Source organism: Varanus komodoensis, unplaced genomic scaffold (genome assembly GCF_004798865.1).
Source record: "Varanus komodoensis strain SLA01 unplaced genomic scaffold, ASM479886v1 scaffold20_1, whole genome shotgun sequence".
NCBI classification, from domain to species: Eukaryota; Metazoa; Chordata; class Lepidosauria; order Squamata; family Varanidae; genus Varanus; species Varanus komodoensis.
This window is the reverse complement of record NW_025335587.1, coordinates 19630566-19642403: the sequence shown is the minus strand read 5'-3', so window position 1 is coordinate 19642403 and position 11838 is coordinate 19630566. Positions and strand designations below refer to the sequence as shown.

General features: G+C 56.5%; 2 protein-coding genes across 2 annotated transcripts; one reads left to right on the top strand and one right to left on the bottom strand.

The window, feature by feature from the left end:
* Positions 1-470: 470 nt before the first annotated feature.
* Positions 471-3763, bottom strand: MRM3 (mitochondrial rRNA methyltransferase 3). The gene is made up of 4 exons (XM_044430407.1): positions 3674-3763; positions 2684-2924; positions 1927-2094; positions 471-1395 (listed from the first exon to the last, which is right to left on the bottom strand). The coding sequence occupies exons 2-4, from the start codon at positions 2814-2816 to the stop codon at positions 854-856; spliced, it is 843 nt and encodes a 280-aa protein (XP_044286342.1). The 5' UTR covers positions 2817-2924; positions 3674-3763; the 3' UTR covers positions 471-853.
* Positions 3764-4129: 366 nt separating this feature from the next.
* GLOD4 (glyoxalase domain containing 4) lies at positions 4130-10044 on the top strand. The gene is made up of 9 exons (XM_044430406.1): positions 4130-4293; positions 5579-5628; positions 5856-5976; positions 6081-6225; positions 6936-7072; positions 7561-7647; positions 8086-8199; positions 8910-8996; positions 9661-10044. The coding sequence occupies exons 1-9, from the start codon at positions 4204-4206 to the stop codon at positions 9724-9726; spliced, it is 897 nt and encodes a 298-aa protein (XP_044286341.1). The 5' UTR covers positions 4130-4203; the 3' UTR covers positions 9727-10044.
* Positions 10045-11838: the final 1794 nt, after the last annotated feature.

Here is an 11838-nt window from a genome sequence, read left to right as displayed (position 1 = left end):
GCAAACCCAGCCCCCCAGGGGCCGAGAGGAAAGGTCACTCCGCAGAAGGAAGCGACAGAGGCCGGGAAGCGACGCTGGGCTGGCTGAGCCTGGGGCCACGGGAGGCCGTCTGGCAGCAGGGACCACCTGCTTGGAGGCTTTGGCATGGAACCCGAGCACGCCGTCGCCGGGGCGGCCGTGCCAGTCGCTGAGTCACACGTCCCGCATGCATGCAGCTCGCCTGCCAGGAAAACCAGGAGGGTTAAGTCAGCTCTGTGAAGCGCCTGCTGGCAGACGCGGCTCTGGCGTGGCTGATGTGTCTTTTTGTCCCACCGATCTGGGCATGGCCTGGGACGGAGGCAGTGAAAGCTGCGCCTGGACTGCCCTTCCCGAGACAACGCCCTCCCTTCATTCGACGCTTACATCTCCCTGCATGGAAGCAACTTGCGCATCATGGAGAGAGGAAAAAGGAATCATTCTTCCCGAATGGGTAGTTTTCTCACAGGCAAGACATTTTTTTATTTTAAACAGAAGAAGGGAGAAAGAAACCGGTATTTCTGCCCTTGCAAGTGGCACAGTGAGAAACACAAGCCGATTTGTCCCCCAGAATATTTAGTGGCAGGGAAAAAAACCTTTCCATAAACTGCCGACTGGAAGCGACAGATGGCCCGCTTCTCCCTTCAGCTTCTGCTCCATCTTGCACACCCGACAAGACGGCCGTGGACCTGGGTGAGCTGCTCCGCCGGGCCAGAGGAGAAGCAGCACTGCCGCTGTGCAGCTGCCCCCGTGCAGCAGGCGCGGCGCGCTGGAGACGCAGGCGAGCCTTTTCCCCCAAGCCACCCGCTAGGGACCGAGCCTCACAAGTCCACATCCCTCAGGAGTTCAGCTGCAGCTCGGCGGTACGGCTCGTTCCTGGGAGCTGCAGCTGTCGCTTCGCCTCGAAGAGCAGGATGCTGGCGGCCATGGCGCAGTTCAAGCTGTCCACCCCGGGGACCACCGGGATGTGCAGCCGCCTCCCGCCCGTGCTCTTGGCCAGCTTCTGTGCAGCGGTGCTCACGCCGAGCGTCTCCCCACCGATGACCAGGGCTGTGGGTCCGTCCGTCCATTGCTCGCCGTAATGGCAGCTTTCCAGCGAAAGCATTTCTTCCTCTTGGGCGCCTTCCGCATTGCCGCCGCCGCCGTCAGACTGGGTCATCTTGGCCTTCCGATGGGAAGGACTGGAGACCCAGCCGTGGCTGCTGGCCGCGGGGCTGACCGGCTCTGCCTCGGGCTGGACGCTGTCGGCCACATGCACACAGCTTCCGAGGAGAAGGTAGTTCGGCACGACCTCCCACTCCAGGTTCGAGATGATGGGGAGGCGGAAGTGAGCACCCATGCCTGCCCGGAGCACTTTGGGCTCCCAGGCATCCACGCAGCCTGACGGGGGAAAGGAGACGACCAGCTCATGGTGAGAAGGGCGCGGGCGGGGCAGCCAAGCCGTATGAATCGGCAGCAAGCGGGGCAGCACCGTCCTCTAGCAACATCCCCTCTTCACCAGCTCTACTCTGTGTGGGACGCCTTCCTCACCCGCCCCGGTTGCAGGGCAGTGAGCGGCCAGGCGCCTGCGGAAGGGCTTTTCCCGAATGGCCCATGCCGGGACCCCACGGAGGGCTGGGGCTCCTGCAGGCACTGAGAAAGGCCCTGCAACCCTGCTTGTTGGCCCTCGCCTCGCTCGGGCGTCGCTGTGGACATTTTCCCTGCACGAGTCCGCTGCTTTGGGAAGGGGCCCAGGGACCGTGTAAAGGAGTCTTGGACTGGCTCGGGTGTCGGCAAGGCCCGCTTCCTCCCCGGGGAGGGAATGCACCGCAGCCCCGGTCGAACCCCCCTGCCTCGCTTGCAAGGCAACGCCGTTTTACGCCCGTCCTCCCCAGGCACAAGCCCCCACCCCAAACCGCGCCTGCGCCTCACCTTTGACTAGCAAGACCTTGCTGCAGCCGGCTCCAGCCGCCGATCTCAGGATGGTGCCCAGGTTCCCCGGGTCGCGGACGTTGTCGCAGATCAGGGAGAGGGGCAGCACGTGCTGCGGCTTGACTTCCGGGTAAGTCATTTTAGAGTGGTCCGGTCTGGAAAAGATTCCTGAGGAAACGGAGGGAGACGGTTTTCCCTCAACGTCCCGCCACAAAATCAGAGCAGGGGGAGGTCAAAGGGCTGGCAGCCTGCCGGGGAAAGCCGTACTCCTGAGGGCACCTCAGCTCGGAGCCTAGAAAGAGCCCCCAACCACGGCTTTGCATTAGGACCCCATGCAACTGAGGACACGGTCCAAATATTTTGGGGAGCACACTGGCCAGGGGAGGGGGCAGGCTGGATGAGGAGAAAGAGACTGGCGGGGAGGGGAGGTGGGGCCCAGGAGCAGTGAGGCAGGACACAGCAGAATGAATGAGGTGTGGGGGAAATCCGGAGAGGTAAGAAAAGGGAGAGCGTGAGCATGGGGCGAGCAGTCCTGCTCTTGTCCAAACTTTAGGGCTGGACTGGCAGCGTTTATAGGCTTCCACTCAAGAGAACTTCCAAAAGACATTGAGCTTTGGATGCTGCGCAGAGACATCCTGTTCCAACAGATTCCCAGGAAGGAGCGTGACAGTAGCGGCCCCTGAAGGTCGTTCCCTTCTCTTCACAGTTCCCTGCCCTCACACTTGGTCCAAGGGCTGCTTCCAGGGTGTCAACTTACCAAGCACCCCCTGAGGAGCAGTGACATCAGACCAGGCTTTCAGGTCTTTGAACTTCACCTTGATGAGGCTGGCTTTTTTCAGTTTGGCCACTGGCAGCTCCTTCACGTAGCCGAGGTTGCTGAAGAAGAGCATCTGGGGGATGGCCCCAGCCTCCAGCGCGTCGGCGATGAGCCGCTGGCCTTCTAGGAGGATTTTCCCGTGCCTCTCACGGAACGCCCTCGACTTTGCGATCGTCACCACCTTGCTGCCAAAAAAATAATGCTTAACAAATAATTCAAGAAGAAAGAACCCGCTTCACTAGAGCAAGTCCAGCAGGCCCCAGTTTATGGTTCAGAGATATCAGGAAAACACACCTGCAGCAAGATCTGCCCCCCCCCCCGAAGGGGGGTTGTGCTACTCCCCCTGGATATCAGTGGTCTTCCTGCCCTATCACTACCCAAATGCTGCAAAGGTTCAGGAAGAGGGTTCTAAGGTCCTTACAGGAGGACTGGGATAAAAATCAAAATTTAAATCTTGCTCGGCTGCTTCCTCTGGCTTTTATGTGTTATCTGGGGTAGGGACAGCCTGGGGATATCCAGGTCACGTGCACTACAACTACCATAAGCCCCAGCTGACATGGCCCATGGGCAGAGGTGCCAGGCTGGCCATTCTCCCGAATGGACACGCTTGTGGAAAACTCAACAGCCGGCTTGGCCGGGGATTTTGGGAACGCTGATTTCGAGCGCGCCTTCGGACCGGCTCGACGGCCCAGCCGCAAGGGCTTTCGGGAGTTGCAGTTTCCAGGCTCCCTCTGGGCTGAGAAATACAGCTCCCAGCATGCATCGCACCCACACCTCCGGCTGCTGCGCGTCGCGGCTCCCCCTCCCAGAATCCAGAACTACACACCAGCTCCAGGAATGGCTTGTTTTGGGGGGACGCGCGCGGCATCTCCTCCCAGCCAAAACTACAGTTCCCATGATGCTTTGCGCGCCCGCGCAGACAGGTTTTACCTCAGCCTTTTGTCGCCCGGCCCGACCCGCTCGTAACGAAGCTCCACCTCCTGCTCCTTTGCCTCCTGCGCTTCCTGGGGGGCCTTCTCCGCCGGGCCGGGCCGGGCCCGGGGCTTCGGCGCGGGCCGGGCCCCGGGGAGGACGCCCTTCTGCTGCTGCTGCTCCCGCGCCTGCGCGATCGAGGGCAGCACGCGGACGGGGCTCCTCCTCAGCGCGCGCACCCGCCTCCGGCCAGCCGCCGCGCTGCCCCAGGCCGGCCTCGGCACCAGCAGCGCAGCCGCCCGCGCGGTCCTCACCAGGGCCGCCATCTTGTCGAGCGGCCTCGCGAGGCTCCCGTTGCCAACGGCGACGGCGTCCCTTTCCCGATAAAAATGGCCTCTCGACCATAGAGTCGCACAGAAGCGGAGCGGCGCGTGCGCAGCCGCGACACGTCATAACCGCGCCGGAAGTGCAAGCTCCCCTTCTGAAAAGGAAGGCCAGGCGAAGGTTCGGCTTTGTGCTCAGTTTGTGAGGGAAGCGAGGGAAGCAAAATGAAGGCGCGGCGCGCGCTGCACTTCGTGTTCAAAGTCGGGGACCGCGCTCAGACGGCGCGTTTCTATCGGGAGATACTGGGCATGCGCGTGAGTGTCGCAGGCGCCTCCGGCCCTAAGTGACTTCGGAAGCAAGGCCGGGGGAGGGGGGCGTCAGCAACTACGGGTGCCCGGGGAGCCAAAAGCCGCAGGAAGGCGTTGTTCCAGAGCAGCTAGCCATGGCGGGCCCTTCGAGGCCTGTCTTCCGCTAGGGCGGCGCCTGCCTTTTTGTCAGTGTTTTCTTGAGGGAATGCAGCGTGTATTTTTAATTGGACATCTATACATTTTTCTGTGTGAGCATAGATAATATAGCAAAGGTATTCTCTGATTAATCTGTGCATGGCCTTGCAATAAGATCTGTTTGCGTGCATATGTAACATACACGCAGCAGCTTCGCTTGATCGCAGTTTGCAGAAAGTCATTTACTGCTGGATCAGCATGAATGGAGGACACTGGAGGCCTTCATGAGAAAGGACTCTTTAATGAACAAACTGAAACGATACATTCATGTTTTTTCTCTCCAACTGGAAATTCCAGAAATCAAACTTAGGATTTTTAAAAAAATCTATCAAAAATATTTATCTGAGTGGGATGGTGTAAATTGGTGACCTGCAAGAGCAGGGGGTTGAACCGAATGGTCTTCTTCGTGCCTTCCAACTCTGCTATTCTATGATTTCTGCTCCACCTTGTGGTTTGCAGAAAGGGCTCCCAAGGCAGGCTAGATGCATGTACAATTAATAATGAAAATGAGAATATTCCAAAGTACTTTGCTGAAATAGAATTGCATGCAGAAATGGCAAGTATGAAGGTTTTTTTTAATTATTATGAGGGTGTATATATGAATCTGAAAAAATTTTTCTCCAGAGCAGCACAGGGTTCCACTATATGATACGGGGCTGACCTGTAGGAAAGTGTGGACGCATGTTTAGCTTTAGGCTTTGCTTCCGGGGGTGGGAGGGTGGCCAAGGGGTTATGCCCTTAAAAGAAGGCTCACCTGGGGAAGAAACAGAGGGAACACCCCTAGATGCAGGAGTGTACAGCAAGTTTAGACCTCCCCGTTTGCCCTGCCCGTTTGACCGCAGTCCACAGATTTCCCTGTATTAACATGTTTGTCCACTTTTCTGAAAGTTTGAAATGGCTCTTTCAAGGCCCAGGTACTGGTAGCAAGACTTGAAGCTAAAGCGGGCTAGCGGCTTTGGTCCTTTGGCTGGACTGTGGCCCCTGAGTGCTGCCCCAAAAGGCAATTTGCCCCTTGGGCTGAAGGAGGCTTTGCGCCCCTGGCCTTTCTCTAGCCCTGAGCTGCATGTTAACTGCTTGCTTGTGCTCGACCCTCCAGGTTCTAAGACATGAAGAGTTTGAAGAAGGCTGCAAGGCTACCTGTAACGGGTGAGTTTCCTCCATCTTGCCTCTTTCTCGCCAAAGCCGGGGCTTGTAAGGGATTATCCGAACAATGGCTTCACGGCACGATGAGCCAGAATTTTCCAGACTTCTGCTTTCAGAGCTAACCAGGGAAACTGTTGGAATCTCAGTGTGTGAGCAGTGTGCTGAGGAAGTTGGCGGGTGCTTTTTCTGTTTCTCTTATTAAATGAGAATTGTGGTGTTTGTGTTTCTAGTCCCTATGATGGCAAATGGAGCAAAACAATGGTGGGCTATGGTCCAGAGGACAGCCACTTTGTCGCGGAGCTAACCTACAACTACAGCGTTGGAGAGTACCGCCTCGGGAACGATTTTCTGGTAGGCACTGCAGTGTTTGGGTTTGTCTCTGAGAGAGGCTCCCGCCTACAGCAAGCGTGTTTGTTTCTCTGTGTGGTGTTGATGCTTTTCCCTGCCCTGGACAGGGAATGACGGTTGTGTCCAGCCAGGCAGTGGGCGCTGCCCGGAGGATGCAGTGGCCACTCAAAGAGGTCTCTGCAGACATCTACCAAGTAGAAGCCCCGGGTGGATACAAATTTTGGCTGGAAGACAGACACCCGGTGAAGGAAGGTAAAAGTCATGCTTACCTGTATGGTGTGAGGAGTCTCATTCGCACCTGTTTGTGGCGCTGTGTCCCTTGGATTGCGCTGGGCTCACCTGGGGAAGGGGGCAGAGAAGCAGCCGTCTGATCCCTGATGTTTCTCAGGAGGTTTTCTGGCGGTTGTGCAGGAGGATGGGAAAAACAAGGCATTAATCATTTCCCCCTTTTCCTCCCGCTCCCTTTTCCCTTGTTTGTCGTCTTTTTAATTTGCAAGCCAGAAGGCTGGGGTTGCTTGTTTTACTGTAGATACGTAAACTGGGTGATTATTTTTGGCTCAGGAGTGGCGTAAAATTACTTTGAACGAAGAAATCGTGCCAAACCTCCGAGTTTAAAGGCAGTTTACCTGCGTCTCAGATCTGGGGCAGACTTCTTTTATATTTTTTATTTATTTTATATTGTTAATTTTAATTTTATATTGTTATTTTTGTATTTTATTGTATCTTATTGTGTTGTAAGCCGCCCCGAGGCTTCGGCAAGGGGCGGCATAGAAATGTTTAAATAGATAGATAGATAGTTGATAGATAGATAGATAGATAGATAGATAGATAGGACCCTCATATCCGCTCTGCTGAAGGGCTTCAAAAGAGGGAAAGTGTTGGCTTCCATGTCAACTTTTCTGCCAGGGAGGGAAGGCCACACTCTGCGATGAAGTCCACTCCAAGGTTGTGTGTTTTTCCAGATCCAGTGCTGAAGGTCACCCTGGCTGTGTCCAGCCTGCCAAAATCCATTGACTACTGGTCCAGGCTGCTGAGCATGAAGGTGTATGAGACGGATGAGAGCCAGCAAAAAGCTCTGCTTGGCTACGCGGAGAACCAGGTGGGACCTGAGTGGATGCAGAGTCACTTTCGAATGTCGCTCGGGGAGCTCTCGAAACCGGCCCTCTGCTGCTTGGTGTTACTCGCTGCACAAACCTTTCTTATTATTTTCTAAAACAAGCAGCCATGGTGAGCTATGGGCCACCTAAGCCGCTCAGAAGCCACATGCTGGAGCTAAAGCCTCCGGCAAACAAAATCGGAATCCACTGAAGTTGCTTTATGCCGACTTGAAGGACGAAAGTTCAAATTGCTTCCTAAAATCAGCAGTCCTTGGCCACACCACTATTTTTGGCAATAAAATATAGCTAGTTGTGTCTCTTTAGACCATTTCACCCACACCCCCTGCGGAAGACACACGAAAGACACCTGGGGAATAGATGGAACAGGAATGGCCATTAGGCTGTTCCTCATGCGAGACACGGATCAGCGGTGACCCCAAAATGTTTTCTTTGGCAAATTCTTCGCAAAGCTGTTTTGTTCCCTTTTCAGTGCAAACTGGAACTGCAAGGAATCGGGCAAGCTGTGGACCATGGGACAGCCTTTGGGAGGATCGCCTTCTCTTGCCCCGAGGAAGAGGTGAGGCCTTCTGGGGGACGTCAGTTAAATAATCTTTCCAGGGTACCCGCTGCTTTAGAGGGGCTGATGGGAACTGTAAGCCAAAACATTTGGAGGGCCGCAAACAGACCACCCGTGGTTAACGTAGGGAGTTTATATCCTGCTTTCTTCTCAAAACAGTGCCTAAGGCAGATAACAAAGAAGTACAAAGGAAAACCAGGGTGATAACATGGGAGCGTTTTTAATTAGAGGCGAATTGCTCAAGATTCTTCCGCTGGGTCAGCACTTGAGTCCTGGGAAATATGGGCAAGGGTCTTGCTTAGCGTGCAGCAAGGTCTGCAGGACCTATTCCGAGATGCCGTTTTGCACCATGGGACATGACCCAGCCGGGTAACGGTGCCTTCCTTTCTCTGGGGCTGCTGTTCTCTCCACCGCCAACCAACCTTCTCGGCCCTCCAGCTGCCCCATCTGGAGGCCCTGATGAAGAAGGAGAACCAGAAGATCCTGACGCCCCTTGTGAGCCTGGACACGCCGGGAAAAGCCACAGTGCAAGTGGTCATCTTGGCGGATCCTGTGAGTACCCGAACAGAAATACCCCTCTGTGCATCCAACACGGACGGGGGGGAAGGGGAGCCCTGCAGGGTGCGGCCCAAGGACACCTAACCCATGCTGACAATCAGTGGTAGATTCTCTCTGGCTATGGAGGGTCCACCAGGGCAGCAGACTGAATGGCCAGAGAGATGTCTCCTCCACTGCAGAGGTGGGAATCGGGTTTTCAGTTCTACCCTCTGCAGGAATTTGCGATATTCCTATACTGCTTAAATATCCCAACACAGCGAACATGCAAACATTAAAACCACATTTAAAACACACTTCAGTAGGGCAGCGTATCCTCAAAAGCAGCATGCGGACTCATCCCAGTGTGCCTCCGAGGGGAGCTAGCCCTAGGTTGGAGGGAAAAGACCCCCGAACCTCTGAGGGAAGCTCTGCAGGACGGCTTCTTGAAGATGCTGTGCCACTTCCACGCTCCCCACAGCCCCCCTTGGGCGCGTGCCATCGCCTTCGTGCCGAGACCTAAGCTTCGGCATCTCCCGCCCGGTTTCGAGCCGCTCGTTTCTCCACCCGTCTCGTCGGTCTTCCAGCACTGTGACAAATGCAGAGGTGCAGGGGAAAGAGAAGCAACCGGAATTATTTGCCGATTCAGTTACTGTCTGGGCTTCTGGACGTCCGGCTGTGTTGCGAAAACCCTTCCTTTCCTCTCCCTCTCCCTTTCGCCACTTTAGGACGGCCACGAAATTTGCTTTGTGGGAGAAAAGGCCTTCCGCGAGCTCTCCCAGGTGGACCCAAATGCTGGGAAGCTCTTGGACGAGGTAAGTGGGCATCTTTTCGCGATTACTAATTTGCCAGGGACTTTTCAGTGCCCTGAATGAATCCCGAGAGCTGTATTTTTTTGCAAGTGTGCTCTGCATGTCAGCTCCCATCAGTCCCAGCTGGCATGGCCGGGGTGAGGAATGCTGGGAGCTGTGGTCCAAAAAGCTAAAGGGAGCCAGGCTGGGGATGGCTCTCTTAAAGATCCCTACTTCTCCCATGGTCCCTTCCAAGGCCAAGCTGCTGCCAACCGTTCCATCGCCTTCCAGGATAATCCTCCCTTCCAAAACAAAAATGGGCAACTTCTTTCTTTTAAAACAGAAAAGAACCTCAGTTTTCACTGAACGGGTGCCATTAATGCCCAGCACAAAGAGGTCTAGAAACTTGAATAAGAAATTGCATACAAGTTGTTTAAATAAATACATAAATAATAAATTCACAGAGTTCTCAGTGCAGAGCAGCTTCTCAGTCGGCTTCTCAAAGGCCGCTCGAACTAGGCAAGGCGGGAAAAGTTGTAGGAGCACAGGGGCTCGGCCCTTCTGCACCCACCACGACGGGCTGCCGTTCATCAATTTCCTTGGTGTCCTTGGCCTCTTTCCGGCGGGGAACTCCTCGCCAATGGCTCTTCCTGACATGTGGCTCCCCGGCTTTTCTTCCTCCACACAGGCAATGGCAGCTGACAAAAGCCAGGCGTGGTTCGCAGACCGAAATACCACAAAACCTTCTGCGTAGCCTGGGCAGGCCCGGCCGATCAGAGGTACCCATCAGGTTCAGCCTAAACCACTTTTGTCGCCTTCGCAAGAAAACCACTGCCATTCTTTGAACTCCGTGTCTTTCGTCGCGGCTTTTCCCTGCCTGGCAGATGTGTTGGACTGTAGCACCCATCATCCCCAGCCTCTGGCCTGCGCTTCTGCCAGGCTGAGGGAGGCCTGCTTAACTCCTTGAGAGCTGATGTCATGTCTGTCGGGGGGGGGGGGGGCGCTGTGTTTTGCCTGGGGACTGCCAGGAAATCGTGTAGACTGCTCCATTAAAACAAGCTGCTGCATCTTTTAACTGTGCATGCTTTTACGGGAGAAAAATCACATTTAAATCACGTTCTTACGGCTTTGTGAATGTGGTCCATCATTTCCATGTGCTGCGCCAGCCTCCCAAGAACCCGCTGGAATAGGGCCCACCTTTTCAGTGGCTGCAATTCTCAACGGGGCGAGAAGCCTCTTTCTCCCGCCCCACTCCCCCGACTTGGGGTCCCTGTGAGACAGCCAGACTTTGAAAGACTTCTTCTCCCTCTGAGAAGTGAATAACCTCAGATTATTTGGAGATTATTTGCTGGGAAAATGGTTTTATTGGGGGTTGGCAGGGAGAGAAAAAGGTAAGGCTGAAATTTCCGGAGAGACACTTCTGTCTTTTGCTTCTGAATAGTATCGTGGGCTTGGGCTGATAAACAGCTCCGTCTTTCTGGGCAGCTGCTGTGGGAAAGGTTTAAGGTGTGCTTTTATGTGCTCCATAAATCTGGTTCAACCCCCCCCCCCAATTCAAGAGAAGCCTATTGGGGCCCCCTGGGCTTGCTAATAAGATGGTAATTATATGTCTCACAGACTAAAGGGCCCTTAAAGCTTTCATTGCTTCCGTAGGTTTTTTTTTCCCCTCTTTCACAGCAAGATGTGGAAACCTTTAAAATGGCATTTTGATGGTCCAGGATGGAATTAGAAAGTCTGAGCCAACCAAGGGCACAAAGGTTACATAGTTCAGGTCCTTGCTGGTACTTCAGGAGGCTTGATGAACAGACCCACATCTCAATTTTTTAGACACCCTTTCAAACTCAGTGCCTTCCTGGCGTGTTGGACTGCCGCTCCCATGAGCCCCAGCCGGCAGGGCCAGTGCTCATGGATGGGAGTTGTACTCCAAAGCATCTCAAGGGCAGTAATTCTGCGAAGCCACTCGCGGGGACCAGCTCGGCCCCACAACATTTGGAATGAATATCCCCTGCTCTGCCTTCCCTTACAGTGGTATAGCCCTACCCTGAGTGGGCCGCAGCACAGAACTCGACCAAGCCGCCGGTTTGCCAGCGCGGAGAGGCAAGTTCAGTCGGAGGCGAGAAGCCAGAGCATTGCCGTTTTATTGCCGCGAATCGCACCGAGGCCGGGAGGCCGGCTCCAGCGGGGCCACCACGGGGAAGGCCCCGCACCCGCCGCTGCTCAGGGCCCGGCCGGGCAGGCCTGCCGATCCGCCGGGGCCCGCGGGGAAGGCGCCCCGGCCTCCGCCGCCGTCTTCACTCGTGGCACCAGGGCGGCGGCTTCCGCAGGCGCAGCCGGCGGCACGTGGTGAGCAGCGCGCCCTCCTTCTGGCCCGTGCACAGCGCCCGGCGGGAGACGAGCCGCGGCGTGTCGGGGCTGAACTGGCTGTCCCTGCGGGGCGGCAAAAGCGGGGCTCAGCGGGGCGCCCGGTGGGGGGGGCCGGGGCCGGGGGCAAAGCGGGGCTTGCGGGCTGCCCCGTGGGGGGGATGGGGCAGGTGGGGGGCCGGGGCAGAGGGCAAAGCGGGGCTCGCGGGCCCCCGGCGCAGGACGATGGGGGCCCCCCGGCGGTACCAGCAGGTGTAGGCGGGCAGGCGCGCGGCGCCGCGGCCCCGGCCCGTGTCGCGCAGCAGGCGGCAGAGGAAGCTCCGGCGCCGCCGCTCGGCCCTGCGCAGCCCCGTGGCGCCGAGGGCGGAGGCTCCGCCGGCCCTGCCTCCCTCCTGCCCGGCCTCCTCCCGGCCTCGCGCCCGCCCCTGCGCATGCGCCGCCCGCCCCTGCGCATGCGCCGCCCCGCCCGCCCTGAGCGCACAATGGCCGCCGCGCCGCGTCCCGC